Here is an 18167-nt window from a genome sequence, read left to right as displayed (position 1 = left end):
TTAGCATAATGTTTTCAAGGTTCATCTATGTTGTGGTTTGTATCAATACTTCATTCCTTTCCATTGTCAGGTTATAGCCCATTGTATGGATATGCTGCATTCACTTGGTATATCCTTCATCAGTTGATGGACATTTGGGTTGTTTCTGCCTCTTGGCTATTATGCTGTGAACATTCATCTCTAAGTTTTATGTAGACATATGTTTTCATTTCTTTTGGCTATATACCTAAGAGTGGAATGAATATGTCATGTGGTAACTATGTTTAACTTTTTGGGGGCTACCAAACTGTTATCTAAAGTTGCTATGCCATTTCCTATTCTGATCAGCAGTGTATGAAGGTTCCAGTTTTTCCATAATCTCACCAGCACTTGTTACCTTATGTCTTTTTTGTTGTAACTACCTCAGTGGTTGTGAAGTGGTATCTCACTGTGATTTTGATTTGCATTTCCCTTGTGATTAATGATTTATATTTATATATATTTTATAATGATTATTTAAAATTGGAGTAAGGTTTATAAAATACCTAAAATTATTTTGAACCTCCAGTATCTATTAAGTAGTTGTGATACCAGTATTTGAAAAACAGTGTTTTTAAATTTAAAATATTGGGATAAGCTTTTATCCCCTCAGGAAGAATTATCAGATATTTCCATTATCCTGAACAATTCATCCTCTTTACAGTTCGAGGGTTTGCTTCAGAAATGGAGTTTGAGAAGTATGTTAAGTATGACTCTGGATCTCACAAAATACTGGCTGCCATCATTTTCGACTGTAACTTCAAAAGCAGCAGTGATCCTCTGCCACTTCAGGTGAGATTGTTTTATTTTGAGTTTTCTAAATACATAGTTTTCTAGCAGTTGCACTTCCAGTTTCTAGGATTATAATGATTTGATATTACTAACCCTATTTTATAAATGAAGAAACCAATTTTCCCAAGATCAAGCTACCAGTATACAATAGAGCAAGATTATAAATCCAGATCTTAGTAATTTCTATGCTCTTAATTAACTCTTGCACTATGATAAGGAAAAAACTACACACAGAAGGCCTCAGATTCATGGGAAATTTTGACTTCTCAGGCATCCGTTCTAGTTCTGCAAAGAGTGGTGAGCAGATACATTTTCACTAACAAGGTACCACGCATGGGAAAAAAATCCTCTTTCTTTGATTGAAACAGAGTTTTACGGGGCACTGGGTGGCTCAGTTGGTTGGGCGTCCAACTTCAGCTCAGGTCATGATCTCACGGCTTGTGAGTTTGAGCCCCACACCGGGCTTTGTGCTGACAGCCCAGAGCCTGGAGCCTGCGTTGGACTCTATGTCTCCCTCGCTGTCTGCCCTTCCCTCGCTTGTACTCTGCCTCTCAAAAATAAATAAACATTTTAAAAAACATTAAAAAAAAAAAAAAGAAAGAAAGAAACAGATTTTAAGTTCTCTCATAAATCAGTAGAAAAAACTCTAAGGTTCAGCCATATTGATTCAGAACTAGGACAACCACAGGCGCTGAGAAAGGATCTGATTATAGTATAGCCCATGGGAAGGAGAACGAAAAACAGTGCTTTCAACTTGGTGTCTACCTAGCAGATCTTATTAGACATTCTATGCTGGAGGTGATGGAAGTAAATGGTCTATAATACCTAGACATGGAGCCAAATTCTATGTTTAGAATGCATTTGTGTGTTAGTAGAAGGCAAAAGTAATAAATGCACTGATAGGATAATCAGGATGTTCCATCCTTCCATGACTCCATGCTTCTGTACCAGCTGCCTTCCATTTACTAAGTCAAAATTATCCATATGCTGATAATGGATTTAGGCTCAATAATACGCATTGGCTCAACATGTGTTAAGTGCCATTTCAAATTATATTCTCATTACTAAATGACTGTGCTTGTGTCCTCAAATATTTGTACTAGATTCCAGGCACCAAAGTTCCCCCAGTTATTTCCTTAGACGTTTGGTCTGTTTTTCCCCAGCTTTGCTGAGGAATAATTGACATATAATGTTGTGTAAGTTTAAGATGTACAATGTGACTGTTGAAACACACATATATATATTAGAAAATGATTACCACAGTAAGGTTAGTTAACATATTTGTCACCTCACAAAATAACCATTTTGTGTATGTGATGAGAATACTTAAGATGAACAGGTTCCAGAGATTTAATGTACAACATGCTTCTTGGTCTGGTTTTAATGGTTTTCTAAACGTACTTTTTGATCTCTGTTGCTGACTTCTTGTATAGCATAAACCTTCTAGTAATCTACTAGCTTTTTCCCAGCTTAGCAGACTTTCTTGACAGGATCTTTTATTTATCCACAAGTGCCACAATGATTCATCTGTACCTCAGATATGATCATGTCACTGTTCTAATTAAAAGACTTTGGCAACTTCCCATTGCCTTAGGCTCATGTCCAGAGTGCTTTACCCAAGATATATGGCTATCTGTCCTGGTACCTAGATATCGCTCCAATCCCATTTCTCCCACTCCTTTGTATACTGTATAGTATGCACTACGTACCTGCTGGAAGTTCCATAGATGAACCATATTACTTTTTTGCTTCTGGGTTTTTGGTCATATGATTTCCTCTACCATAGGAGTGCTACTGTGAACTCCCATCCAAACTCTCATTCAGCTTGCACATCCATCCCTTCCTTTTCTGTTCTTTCATTGTACTCTGTGCCTGTTTCTGTTAGTCACAATCTGCATGGGGGCACAGACCCTACTGCAGCTATTTCAACAGAAGGATTTTAATATAAGGAAATATTTACACATTTACATTCTAAATTTTAGTCACTCTTGACCAACACTTCAAATGGTCTACCTTGCTTCGCTGTTAAGTTGAGCCATACCCTTCTTGAGCCCTTTAGTTGTCAGGCCATGGTTGTTGCAAAGTGCATATTCACTATTATCAGTGGAAACATAAGAAAACCAAGAGGTGCCCCAGTGAAACCCCCACATTTCAGAAATACCTCTTTCTGCTTTCATTGTATAACAGCAACCCTAGCCCTGCTCACTCTGATGTAATAACTTGTTTATATGCTGGTACACTAGTGTGAGCGGCTGAGTATTATTGGTGGTAATCATATGAGTCTTAGTGAAAGTTCTAAGTGTTTCTCCTACCCCAGAAAACAAGCCTTTAATGCAGCAGAGCATGGAATTGTGATGATGGAAAGTATGAATTCCACAGGAAGGTCTCTGGGAGTAATGATAAGAAGAGCCAATTCTACATCTAAGCCTTGATTCCTATAGGAATCTAGCTTCCAGGGACACAGAGTCATTTGTATTACATATGTATATCTAGTGGGATAAAAATTTGAATCATTTGTATTAATGGATTTCACTATGAATTTCCTGCTTGGGTTACCACCCATTGTAATGCTATGTTTCTCTCCTCTCTTTAGTTTTCACTTTACCACCAGCAATTTCATTCCATGTTTATAAAGAGAGCACTATTCACTCGGCAAAATTGGAAGTTGATGTTGTTACATATATCCGTGATTTTGGTTTTAACTACATATCTATTAATAACTGCAAACTCACATTATGACCTGCCCACCAGAGAATTTGATTTGAGTCAGTATGGTCGAACAATTGTGCCTTACTCAATTTCAGGGAATTCTGATTTGGCTCTGAATCTCATAAATCATCTTAAGATTTTTCTAAAACGTAAGAATCAAGAATTTCGGGAAGTACCATAGGTAAGAGGTAAGACCCATAGGAAAAAAAGTGCTGCTATATGAAGACCTATTTGCATTATTCATAAAGAAGGGACTTAACTAGTTGGTATTTAGCTACCCATTTCTTTCTTTCCCTACTAATTACCAGTATCTTAGAGGCAGCTAAATCACATGCGAAAAAAAGTATACTTCAAGACAACTGGCCACAAAAGTTAATAATTAATGGAGGCATTTTGGCTATAGGTTGTCTTTCAGATACCTTTAAGAGGATGAGTAAAAAGGCCAAAATACTATATTCCTGTGAAATTTAGCACTGAATTTTTATTCTGACCAAAATACAGAAATGTTTCTCTAAACTCTCAAGGTAAAATGTTGATTCCAACATCTGAAGGTTATCCTTCAAGCTACTGAATTCATCTTTTAAAAACAGGTGGCTAAAGATTTAGAAGACTGGCTCCTCAGAACTAATTTCTTGAAGGTAGTATAAATAATTATACTAATTTGTTTAATGCTTACCTTTGGTAAAAACCATAATAAACACTCTATATTATCTTTCTTAATAGTAAAAGCAACCCTTTTATGTAGCTTGTTATCTATTCCTATGTAGCACATTACTCCAAAAGTTAGTAAATGAAAATTTTAATTTTTTGGTATGATGAAACAAACTCCTTTTCCCACAAAAGCAACAAAAATACTTGGAAAACAACTTTTTAAAATCACCCAATTAAGAGCACTGGAAATTAACCAAAAGCACAGAACAAACTTAAAAAGAGACTATTAAAAAACAATAACAAAAACAAAAACAAAACAAACAAACAAAAAAGTACCAAACCTCTATAAAAACAGTAGTAAAGGTCTGTGGCATTTTAACTTAGAACTGTCCCTATCACACTCCCTCCTCAGCTCATGGTAGCTATAAAAGTCTTGAAGTTGATTAAAAGAACTGATCCATTTAGAGCTGTGTTCCATTTAGAGCTGTGTTAAAAGCCCCATCCCTAGACACTGTCACTACTTTGACTAAAATAGCAGGTCCCTGAAAAACTCCATTCCCAGGCAATTATTGCTATTGAATTTGAATCAGGACTTAGCTTTTTGGAAAAAGCCCTATGGCCAGGGCATTAATAAAAACAATAGCAGTCTGCTGGCAACATCATTACATTTGGCTAAGGCTGTGATTTCAGTTGAGCCAAATAAGAGCCTGGCCAGAAATTAATTTCGAAGGAACACCTAGAGAGCTAGATAACCAAAGTGAACTTTGAAAAGTTGTGACATTCCTGAGGATATTAAAGGCTCAGAATAGTAGTGAGTATGACCAGAAATGACCTAGGAGAGAAGACTCCAATCAGAAACCTCTAGTTGATGTTGAGATCCTGTCAAGCAAGAAATTAAAAGTTGAGGCTGTAAAGGGTCTTAAATTTGAAGGTGTGCCTTCATTCACAGATCCTTTTGACAAAGAATGGAAGACTTACTGACTCTAGGCATGTAAAAAATTCTTTTAGCTGATTACTCAATTATACTGACCCAGGGATGACTTCTAAGAACCAGTTTTAAAAATAAAAGCCAGATTGTTTTTAAGCCTGTCAAAGAAATAAGTGGCTGCACCTGGTAGAGGATACAGACTCTACAGAATTAGTCCACATAAGTCACTAACCAAATGAAAAGCAACAAGTTAGGGGGGAAAAAAAAAGACAGGAACAGCAAACAAGGGATGGGGAGGGGAGTTCAGATACTAGTTCAGTTCAGTTACACTATTTATCTTAAATGTCTAGTTTCCACAACAACAACAGTAACAGAAAGATAATTATGGACTGAATTGTGTCCCTTCAAAATTTATAAATTGAAGTCCTACCCCCAGTGCCTCAGAATGTGGCTATAGTTGGATGTAGGTTCTTTAAAGAAGTAATTAAGCTAAACTTACTTAGGTCATTAGGGTGGGCCCTAATCTAATATGACTGGTATCTTTATAAGAAAAGATTAGGAGGTGCCTGGGTGGCTCAGTTAGTTAAGCGTCCAACTCTAGATTTCAGCTCACGTAATGATCTAGCCCTGCATTGGGGCTGTACTGTCAGCACAGAGCCTGCTTGGGATTCTCGCTCTCCCTTTCTCTGTCCCTTCCCTGCTCACGCATTCATGCATGCACATGTATCCATACATTCTGTGTCTCAAAATAAATAAATAAACTTTAAAAGAGAAAAGAAAAGGGGATTAGGACACAGCCATGCATACTCAGAGGAAAGACCATGTGAGAACAGGGAGAAAACAGCCATCTACAAACCAAGGAAAAAAAGCTTTCAGAAGAAACCAACCTTGCTGACACCTTGATTTGGACTTCTAGCCTCTAGAACTGTGGGAAAAAAATTTTGTGTTATTTAAGCCACCCATTCTGTGGTACTTCCTTATGGCAGCCCCAGAAAACTAACACAGGAAGAAACGTATCATATGACCCGTACACAGGGAGAAAAAAAGCCAGATATTAAACTTAGTAGACAAAGACTTTAAATCAGCTATTACAAATAGTTTCAGAGTACTAAAGGAAATATGTTTAAAGAATTAAATTATAGTAACTATGTCTCCACAAAGAGAATGTTAATAAAGAAGCAAATCACTTTTAAAGTTTATTTATTTTATTTATTTTGAGAGAGAGGGAGAAAGCGAGGGGTAGGGAAAGGGGAGAGAGAATCCCAAGCAGGCTCCACGCTGTCAGTGCAAATGTGGGGATTAATCTCACAAATTGTGAGATCATGACCTGAGCTGAAATCAAGAGTCGGACACTTAACCAACTGAGCCATCCAGGCGCCCCAAGAAACAAATAATTTTTAAAAAAATAAATGGAGATTTCAGGGGCGCCTGGGTGGCTCAGTCGGTTGAGCGTCCAACTTTGGCTCAGGTCATGATCTCACGGTTCGTGAGCTCAAGCCCTGAGTCAGGCTCTGTGCTGACAGCTTAGAGCCTAGAGCCTGCTTTGGATTCTATGTCTCCCTCTCTCTCTGCTCATCCCCTGCTCACACTCTGTCTCTCTCTCAAAAATAAAGATTTAAAAAAAAATTTTTTTAGTAAATAAAAATAAATGGAGATTTTGTAGTTGAAAAGCATGACTGAGAGAAAAATAAGTGGAAGGAAGATGGAGTAGGACTCTGTTCCACATTTTCAACTAGACACTGTCCACATCTAAATCAGCAAACCATAGAGCAATCCAAAGACTGGCAGAACAAACTCCACAACTTAATAGAAGAAGCTGCATCTGAAAGGTTAGGAAAGTCAGAACAGCAGAGGGAAACTGCCTGCAACAGGGAGGGAACTGCAACAGTAGAAAGGTCAGAGAAAGGGGCCCTCACACGGGGAAGACTAATCTAATGTCTAAAGGCTAATTTAAATATCTGGCTTTAAAAACCATAGGGGCTGAATTCCATGAGTTTACAAAAGCAGTGGTACTTGGAGCCTGGAACCTTAAAAAGTGTGTTGACTAAGCACTGGGTGAGCCAGAATGGTGAGTGATAGCTCAGTCGCAGTCCTTAAAGACAGAAGCTTGCATGGAAAGGCAACAGGCAACATAAATATGTCAGTTTATCCAATTCTGGGGGCAAATGGGAGACAGTAAATGTTGATTGTGGAGGGTGTTGGGGGACTTCAAAAATGAAGCATCTGACAGGCACTCTTTTTACCCCTACACCCCAGCATAAACACAGAGCCACCTGAGAGAGTCAGGAGCTACATAGACTTTTCCTACCAAATCTGCTAGCAGTGCACCATGCCCACAAGTTCTGAGGATTAGCCCACTCCAGGCCTCCTGGCCTAGGCCCTGGGCTCAAGGCACAATTTTTTAAAGCCATGCATGTGACCAGGTGCCGGGTGCACAGTTTCCACAGCACTTAACACACATCCACCACAGCACCCAGCCATGTGCCCCCAGCCACTGACACATGCCACATACCCCCAGGTGCCAGCACGTCAGGCCCAGTCATGCCCAGCCTCTGACCTGGAAGCCCTGGCACACAGTCCCCAGCAGCCACACCACTTCAGAGGATCCAGTATAGGACTAGTGGCCCAACAGAAATTTTGCTAATCCTGTTGATTTGCTCTCAAGTTCTCCAGCTAGCATACCCCCTCACAGCTGGCCTCCCTGGGTCCCACTAACACCACAGAGAGCAAGCACAGCTCACAACATGCAGAGAGTCTGTGCAGACAATCGCACTAAAAGAAAAGTGACTCGTATACAACAGGGTGTAAGCAAGACAGGATATTCTCATCAAGTGCCAGGTTCTGGCAAACAAGGGACTGCAAGGCACTCCAGGACCTCTTCTTCATAAAGTGACTATTTTCAAGAGAAGAAGACACAGATGACTTTCTTAACACAGAGAAATAGACACCAAGAAGCTGACAAAATGAAGGGACAGAGAAATTTATCCCAAATAAAAGAAGAGGACAAGGCCGCAGCCACAGATCTAAAGGAAACAGATATAACGAACATGCCTGAAAGAGAATTTAAAGCAGTGATCATAAGGATACTCACTGGACTTGAGAAAAGAGTGGAAAACATGAGTGAGACTCTTATCACAGAGATAAGGAGTAACAGCAGAGAAAAAGTGCACAAGAAACGAAATGAGAAACATGCTTGATGGAATGAACAGCAGGATGGAAGAATAGAGGAAAAATTAGTGACCTAGAAGACACAGTAATAGTAATCAAGCTGAACTAAAAAGAGAAAAGGGAATTATACAACACGAGAGTAGAGACCTCAATGACTCCATCAAACATAATAGCATTCACATTATAGGAGTCTCAGAAGAGGAAGAGAGAGAAAGGAGGGCAGAAAATTTGTTTGAGGAAATAAGACCTGAAAACTTCCCTAATCTGGGGAAGGAAACAGATATCCAGATCCAGGAAGCACAGAAAACTCCAACAAAATCAACAAAAGCAGACCCACACCAACACATGTTGTAATTAAATTTACAAAGTATAGTGATAAAGAAAAAACCTTAAAAGCAGAAAGACAAAGGAACTCATCAACTTACAAAGGAAAGCCCATTAGGCTAGCAGGAGAGTTTTGCAACAGAAAACTTTGCAATCCAGAAGGAGTGCCATGATATATTCAAAGTGCTGATAGGGAAAAATCTGTGGGCAAGATACTCTATCCAGCAAGGCTATCATTCAGAATAGAAGGAGAAACATAGAGTTTACTAGACAAACAAAAACTAAAGGAGTTCTTAACCACTCAACCAGCCCTATGAGAAATATTAAAGGGGACTCTTTGAGTGAAGAGACCAAAAGTGACAAAGACAAGAAGGGATCAGAAACAATGACAAAACAAGTAATAAAATGACAATAAATATGTATCTATCAATAATTTAAGTGTAAATGGACTAAATGCTCTAATCAAAGACATAAGATGTCAGAATTGATTTAAAAAAAAAGAAAAAGAAAACAAGGGGCACCTGGGTGGCTCAGTCAGTTAAGTGTCTGACTTCCACTCAGGTCATGATCTCACAGTTCATGAGTTTAAGCCCCGCGTCGGGTTCTGTGCTGACAGCTCAGAGCCTGGAGCCTGCTTCAGATTCTGTGTCTCCCTCTCTCTCTGTTCCTCCCCTGCTCACACCCTGTCTCACTCTCTCTCAAAAATAAATAAACATTAAAAAAAAATTTAATAAAAACAGAAAAAAAAAGAAAACAAGAGCCATCTATATGCTGCCTACAAGAGACTCATTTTAGACCTCAAGAAACCTGCAGATTGAAAGTGAGGGGTGGAAAAACATTTATTACACAAATGGACATCAAAGGAAAGCCAGAGAAGCAATATTTATATCAGATACACTACACTTTAAAACAAAGACTAAGGGTGCCTAGGTGGCTCAGTCCGTTAAGCGTCCAACTTCAGCTCAGGTCATGATCTCGCAGTTTGTGAGTTCGAACTCTGCATCAGGCTCTGTGCTGACAGTCCAGAGCCTGGAGCCTGCTTCAAATGCTGTGTCTTCCTCTCTCTCTGCCCCTCCTCCACTCATGCTCTCTCCCCCCTCATGCTCGCTCTCTTTCTCTCTCTCTCTCTCTCTCTCTGTCTGTCTCTGTCTCTCTCAAAAATAAACAAACATTAAAAAGACTATAAAAAGAGACAAAAAAGGGCATTATGTAATCATAAAGGGAACAATCCAACAAGAAGATATAACAATTCTAAATATTTATGTACCAAATTTGAAAACACCCAAATATATAAAACAATAACAAAGGAACTTATTGATAATACAATAATAGTAGGGGACTATAACACCCCGATTATATCAATGGACATATCATCTAAACAGAAAATAAACAAGGAAACAATGGCTTTGAATGACACATTGGAGGGGCACCTGGGTGGCTCAGTTGGTTGAGCATCCAACTTTGGCTCAAGTCACGATCTTTTAGTTCATAGGTTCATGCCCCACGTTGGGCTCTGTGCTGACAGCTCAGAGCCTGGAGTCTGCTTCAGATCTGTCTCCCTCTCTCTCTGCCCCTCCCCTGCTCTCACTCTGTCTCTGTCTCTCTCTCAAAAATAAATAAAAACATTTTAAAAAATTAATGACAGATTGGACCAGATGGACTTAACAGATATATTCAGAATATTCCATCCTAAAACAGCAGAATACACATTCTTTATGAGTGCACGTGAACATTCTCTGGAATAGATCACATATTAGGTCACAGCAGGTCTCAACAAATACAAAAAGACTGAAATTATACCATTCATATTTTCTGACCACAACGTTATGAAGCTAGAAGTCAACCACAAAAAAAAAAAAAAAAAAAAAAAAAAAAAAAAATCTGGAATGACCACAAATGCATGGAGGTTAAAGAACTTGCTACTATACAATGAATGGGTCAACCAGGAGATAAAAGAAGAAATAAAAAAAAAAAGTGCATGGAAAGAAATGAAAATGAGAACACGATAGTTCAAAACCTTTGGGATGCAACAAAAGCAATCCTAAGTGGGAAGTACACAGCAATATAGGCCTACTTCAAGAAGTAAGAAAAATCTCAAACAACCTAACCTTACATCTAAAGGAGCTGGACAAAGAATGACAAATCAAGCCTAATACCAGCAGAAGGAAAGAAATGATAAATATTAGCACAGAAATAAATTATATAGAAGCTAAAAGAAAAAAAATAGAATAGATCAATGAAACCAGGAGCTGGTTCTTTGAAGTTTTTAATGAAATTGATAAACCCCTAGCCAGACTTATCAAGAAGAAAAAGAGAGAGTACTCAAATAAATAAAATCACAAATGGGAGGGGAGAAATAACAACCAAAACTACAGAAATACTAGCAACCTTAAGAGAATATTATGAAAAACTATATGCCAACAAATTTGACAACCTGGAAGAAATGGATAAATTTCTACAAACGCATAAATTACCAAAATTGAAACAGGAAGAAATGGAAAATGTGAACAACAAAGAAATTGAATCAGTAATCAAAAAACTCCCAACAAACAAAAGTTCAGGGCCAGAAGGCTTCACAGGGGAATTCTACCAAACATTTAAAGAAGAGGTAATACCCATTCTTCTCAAACTATTCCAAAAAATAGAAGAGGAAGGAAAACTTCCAAACTCATTGTATAAGACCAACATTACCCAGTACTGGATGAAGGCACCACAAAAAAAGAGAACTACAGGCCAATATCCCTGATGAACATAGATGCAGAAATCCTCAACAAAATACTAGCAAACTGAATCCAACAATATATTTAAAAAATCATTCACCACAATCAGGTGAGATTTATTCCAGAGTTGCCAAGGTGGTTCAATGTGATACACCACACAAATAAGAAAAAAGATAAGAACCATATGATCATTTCAGTAGATGCAGAAAAAGCATTTGACAGAGTACAACATCATTCATGATAAAAACAACAACAATAACAACAACAAAATAGGGTTATAGAGAACATACCCCAAAATAATAAAGGTCATCCATGAAAACCTCACAGTTAACATCATCCTAAATAGGTAAAAATGGAAAGCTTTATCTCTATGGTCAGGAACAAGACAGGGATGTCCACTCTTACTACCTTTATTCAACATAGTACTGGAAGTCCTAGCCATAGCAATCAGACAACAAAAGAAATAAAAAGCTACCAAATCAGTAAGGAAGAAGTAAAACTCTCACTATTGGCAGATGACTTAATACTATATATAGAAAACCTGGGGGCGCCTGGGTGGCTCAGTCGGTTAAGCTTCCGACTTCGGCTCAGGTCATGATCTCCTGGTCCGTGCGGTCCGTGAGTTCAAGCCCCGCATTGGGCTCTGTGCTGATGGCTCAGAGCCTGGAGCCTGTTTCAGATTCTGTGTCTCCCTCTCTCTCTGACCCTCCCCCATTCATGCTCTGTCTTTCTCTGTCTCAAAAATAAATAAACGTTAAAAAAAATTAAAAAAAAAAAAAAAAGAAAACCTGAAAGAGTCCACAAGAAAACTGCACAAGTCTGCACAGATCTGATGCACAAATTCAGTAAAGTTTTAGGATACAAAATCAATGTACAGAAATCTGTTGCATTTCTATACATTAATAATGAAGTAGCAGAAAGAGAAATCAAGGAATCAATCAGATTTATGACTGCACCAAAACCAATAAGTTGCCTAAGAATAAATATAACCAAGATGTGCAAAACCTGTACTCTGAAAACTATAAAACACTGGTGAAAGAAATTGACGACACAGAAATGGAAAGACATTCCATATTCATGTATTGGAAGAACAAATATTATTAAAACACCTATACTACCAAAAGCAGGCTGCCCATTTAATGCAACCCCTATCAAAATATCAACAGTATTTATCACAGAGCTAGAACAATCTTAAAATTTGTATGAAATAACACAAGACCCCAAATATCCAAAGCAATCTTGAAAAAGCAAAGCAAAGTTGGAGGCATCACGATTCTGGACTTCAGGTTATATTGCAAAGCTATCGTAATCAAAACAGTATGGTAGTGGCACAAAATAGATCAGTGGAACAGAATAGAAAACCCAGAAATGGACCACAACTATCTGGTCAATGAATCTTTGACAACTTTGACAAAGCAGGAAAGATTATCCATGGGAAAAAGTCTCTTTAACAAATGGTGTTGGGGAAACTGGACAGCATCATGCAAAAGAATGAAACTGGACCACTTTCTTACACCAAACACAAGAATAAATTTAAAATGGATTAAAGACCTAAATGTGAGATATAAAAGCATAAAAGTCCTAGAGGAGGGGCGCCTGGGTGGCTTAGTTAGCTGATCGAACAACTCTTGATTTTGGCTCAGATCATGATCCCAGGGTTGTGCAGTTGAGCCCTGTGTTGAGCTTTGTTCTCAGTGTAGAGCCTGCTTGAGATTCTCCCGCATTCTCTCCCCCCCTCCCCGCCCCTCTCCCCTGCTTGCTCTCTCTCTTTAAAATAAAATAAATTTTAAAAAATAAAAAAAAATTCTAGAGGAGAACACTTCCATACAACACCTAGTGCTCATCACAACAAATGCATTCCTAATCCCCATCACCTATGTCACCCATGCCCCCACTCACCCCTCTGGTAACCACAAGCTTGTTCTCTATAGTTAACAGTCTGTTTTATGGTTTGCTTCTCTCTCTTTGTTCCCCCATATGTTCATCTGTTTTGTTTCTTAAACTCCACATATGTGTGAAATCATATGGTATTTGTCCTTCACTGACTGACTTACTTCACTTAACATAAGACTCTCTAGCTCTATCCACGTTGCTGCAAATGGCAAGACTTCATTATTTTTTATGGCAAGTAATATTCCATTGTATATACATACCACATCTTTATCCATTCATCAGTCGACGGATATTTGGGCTCTTTCCATAATTTAACTGTTGTTGATAATGCTGCTATAAACATTGGAGTGCACGTATCCCTTCAAATCAGTATTTTTGTATCCTTTGGGTAAATACCTAGTAGTGCAATTGCACTGTATGTTAACTAGCTGGAATTTAAATAAAAACTTAGGGAAGAGCACTTAGGTGGCTCAGTTGGTTAAGTGTCCAAATCTTGATTTCTGCTCAGGTCATGATCTCATGGTTTGTGAGACTGAGCCCCATATCAGGTGCTGCAGAGACAACACAGAGCTCGATTGGGATTCTCTCTCTCCCTGTCTCTTTCTGCCCCTCCCCCATCTTTCTCTCTTTCTCTCAAAATGAATAAATATTTTTTTTCAAAAATGGGGAAAAAATTATTCACCATGATCGAGTAGGATTTATTCCTGGGTTGTAAGGATGGTTCAATATTCAAAAATCAACCAACATAATATATCATATTAATAAAAGAATCATATGATCATTTCAATAGATACAGAAAAGGCATTGGACAAAGTACAACATCCGTTCTTGATAAAAACCCTCAACAAAGTAGGGTTAGAGATAATATACCTCAACATAAAAAAGGCCATATATAAAAAACCCACAGCTACTATCATTCTCAATGTGGAAAAACTGGAAGTTCTAGTCTGTAAGATAAAATATGATCAGGAAGAAGAGAAGAATGGTTAGGGAGAAGACAAGGATGTCCACTGTTACCTTTTTTATTCAACATAGTACTAGAAGTCCTAGCATCAGCAATCAGATAACAAAAAGAAATAAAAGGCATCCAAATCTGCAAAGAAGTAAAACTTTCACTATTTGCAAATGACATGATACTCTATATAGAAAACCCCCAAAAGACCACCAAAAAACTGCTAGAACTTTTATATGAATTCAGTAAGGTTACAGGATACAAAATCAACATATAGAAATCTATTTTATTTCTATATACCAATAATGAAACAGCAGAAAGAGAAATTAAGGAATCAATCCCATTTACAACTGGGAGGAAAACAATAAGATAACTAGGCATAAACCTAACCAAAGAGGTGAAAGACCTGTGCTCTGAAAGCTATAAAACACTGATGAAAGAAATTGAAGATGACACAAAGAAATGGAAAGACATCCCATGCTCATGGATTGGAAGAACAAATATTATTAAAATGTCCATACTACCCAAAGCAGTCTACACATTTAATGCAATCCCTATCAAAATACCACCAGCATTTGTCACAGAACTTGAACAATCCTAAAATTGGTGTGGATGCACCAAAGACTCCAAATAGTCAAAGAAACCTTGAAATTGTTTTCTTAATTTTATTTTCTGCTGCTCCCTGCTAGTATATAGAAATCCAAATGATTTTTTGTTTATATTCAAAATACTATGACTTTTTGGTCTTATATCCTGTGCACTTAATTAGCTCATTTATTACTTCTGGTAGTTTCTTGTGTATTCCTTAAGATGTATTTATATGGAGGATTATGTTGTTTGTAAATACCCTTACTTCATCCTTTCAAAGTCAAACCTTCTTTTATTTTTTATTTTCTATATCTTTATTTTACTGACTAGAACTTCCAGTACAATATTGAAGAGTAGTGATGGGAGTAAACGTCTTTGCCTTGTTCCCAGTCTTAAGAGGAAGGCAATCCGTTAAGTATGAGTTTTAGCTGTAAGTTTTTCATAGATTTTCTATCAGTTTGAGGGAGGTCCATTCTATTTCTAGTTTGTCAAGAGTTTTTGTCATGAATGGGATAAAGTGCTTTTTCTGTGTCTTTGGGTATCATATGGAAGTTTTGTGCTTTATTCTTCTAATATGGTATAAAAGTTAATTGATTTTCTGATGTTAAACCATATTACTTAAAAGGACTAATCTGATTAGTTAATCTGATTTTATTTTCTTTGCAAATAGCCTATTCCTCTGAAAACTTCTACCTTCTATCATTATCTTCTGGTGTTGTGTAATTTTACCATCAACTATCCAGGGATGGATTCCCCCACCCCTTAATTCACTTGATGGCAATTTCAACCCAAAGTCCCTAGTCCTCATTTAGTGCTAGAAAATAATCTGTCATTTCATTTATCACTTTTCCTCCATCTCTTCTGTTTTCTCCTTCTTGAACTCTTACTACTTGCTGTACTTTCTATACTGATATAATACTGAAGAAGACAGGTTCCTGGTTTCATAGGACTTATATTCTAAGGGCTGGGACAGGTGAGAAAAAATGAAACACAGTAGTTGCATGTAGAAATAAAACAACAAGCAGGATAAATGAGATAATAAGATAGAGTAACTTAGCCCACTTCCAATAGAACATATATAAAGGACATCTCTGCAGAGTGGTAATGGATCTGATGACTAAAAGAATGAGATTAACTAGCCAGTGAAGAACTAGATGAATGATATTTCAGACTGATGGAAGAGCAAGAACAAACGCCTCAAATTAGGGAACGACCATATGTGTTTAGAGAACAGAATGGAGGCTTGTATGGGTGGTATAAGATAGAAATAAAGCTGTACAACACTTTTATTAAATATCCTAAATACCTTTTCACAAGACCACAACAGCAGCATTTCATTTAAAGCTTCTCTGAGATTTTGTCTCTTAGGGCCACAATTTTTTTTTCCTCGGGTTTATGGACCACCACCACCCAGTCATCTTTCCTTCTTACAAAAAGTCAAGAAATTTCAAGTTATCTGGTTCCCATTATTTCCTCCACTTCCATTCTCCATGTTGGTATGGATTTAGACTTTTTCCCATATCTTTAATGACATTTGAAAGGAATTTTAGGAAAGGGAAGATGCAAGTGTGTGTGCTCACTGACCATTTGAAAATGAGAACTCTGAAATTTTTTAAGTAATAAGGGAATTATTTGATTCTTGATGGAGCTTAGCTTGTGAAGTTGTCTAAACTTGTCATATTTTTCCTGAGAGATTTTTAACAACTTCTTCAGTTATTGATCCACTCTCTCCATGGTTCGATCCACAGAATAGGTAAGGTAATTTATATTTTTATTTAAAAAATTATTTATTCTGAACCCACTACTGTATGGTCAGTTAATTTCTGACAAAGCAGGAAAGAATATCCAATGGGAAAAGTCTCTTCAACAAATGAACAGCAACACACAAAAGAATGAAACTGGACCACTTTCTTACACCATACACAAAAATAAATTCAAAATGGATTAAAGACCTAAATGTGAGGCCTGAAACCATAAAAATCCTAGGGAGAATACAGGCAGTAATCTCTTTGATATTGGCCATAGCAACTTCCTTCTAGATATGTCTGCTGAGGCAAGGGAAACAAAAACAAGAGTAAACTATTCGGACTTCATCAAAATAAAAAGCTTCTGCACAGCAAAGGAAACCACAAAACTAAAAGGCAACCTATGGAATGGGAGAAGATATTGACATATCTGATAAAGGGTTAGTATCCAAAATCTTTAAAGAACTTATCAAACTCAACACCCAAAAAGCAAATGATCCAATTAAAAAATGAGCAGAAGACATGAATAGACATTTTCCCAAAGAGGACATCCAGATGGCTAATAGACACATGAAAAGATGCTCATCATCACTGATCATCAGGAAAATACAAATCAAAACTACAATGAGATACCACCTCACACAGGTCAGAATAGCTAAAATGAACAACATAAGAACAGGTGTTGGCAAAGATGTGGAGAAAGGGGAACCCTCTTGCACTGTTGTATGGATTGCAAACTAGTTCAGCCTATTTGGAAAATTGTATGGAAGTTTTTCAAAAAGTTAAAAATAGAACTACCCGGGGCGCCTGGGTGGCGCAGTCGGTTAAGCGTCCGACTTCAGCCAGGTCACGATCTCGCGGTCTGTGAGTTCGAGCCCCGCGTCGGGCTCTGGGCTGGTGGCTCGGAGCCTGGAGCCTGTTTCCGACTCTGTGTCTCCCTCTCTCTCTGCCCCTCCCCCGTTCATGCTCTGTCTCTCTCTGTCCCAAAAATAAATAAAAACGTTGGAAAAAAAAAAATTAAAAAAAAAAAAAATAGAACTACCCTATGGTCCAGTAATTGCACCGCTAGGTATTTACCCAAAGAATACAAAAATACTAATTCAAAGGGGTACATGCACCCCAATGCTTATAGCAGCATTATCTACAATAACCAAATTATGGAAACAGCCAGAATGTCCATCAAATGATGAATGTATAAAAAGGATGTGGTATACAGATGTAGATATAGATACACAAACATACACACACACATATTGGAATATTATGCACCCACAAAAAAGAGTGAAATCTTGCCATTTGCAATGACATGGATGGAGCTGGGGGGTGTTATACTAAACAAAATAAGACAAGGAAAACATACTGTGTTATTTCACACATGTGGAATTTAATAAACAAAAATGAGCAAAGGGGAAAAAAGAGGCAAAACAAGAAGCAGACTCTTAACTATAAAGAACAAACTGAGGGCTACTGGAGGGGAGGTGGATGGGGGATGGGTTAAACAGGTGATGGGGATTAAGGAGTGCTGTGATGAACACTAGATGTTGTATGGAAGTGGTGAATCACTGTATTGTGTACCTAAAACTAATATTACACTGTATGTTAACTGGAATTTGTTAAAATATATTTTTTCTTAAAAAAAAAAAAACTTGCAGGGCACTTGGGTGGCTCAGTCAGTTAAG

General features: G+C 37.7%; 1 protein-coding gene across 1 annotated transcript in view; it reads left to right on the top strand.

The window, feature by feature from the left end:
- Positions 1-18167, top strand: part of LOC102962732 (phospholipid-transporting ATPase ABCA3-like) — a 47649-nt gene that overhangs the window by 13244 nt on the left and 16238 nt on the right. The window contains exons 4-6 of the mRNA XM_042971610.1: positions 683-810; positions 4110-4157; positions 7076-7166. Of these exons, the coding sequence (XP_042827544.1) occupies positions 703-810; positions 4110-4157; positions 7076-7166 (247 nt within the window). The 5' untranslated portion in view covers positions 683-702. The remainder of the gene's footprint in view (positions 1-682; positions 811-4109; positions 4158-7075; positions 7167-18167) is intronic.

This window comes from Panthera tigris, chromosome E3, assembly GCF_018350195.1.
Source record: "Panthera tigris isolate Pti1 chromosome E3, P.tigris_Pti1_mat1.1, whole genome shotgun sequence".
Taxonomy (NCBI): domain Eukaryota; kingdom Metazoa; phylum Chordata; class Mammalia; order Carnivora; family Felidae; genus Panthera; species Panthera tigris.
This window is presented reverse-complemented; position numbering and strand designations above follow the sequence as displayed.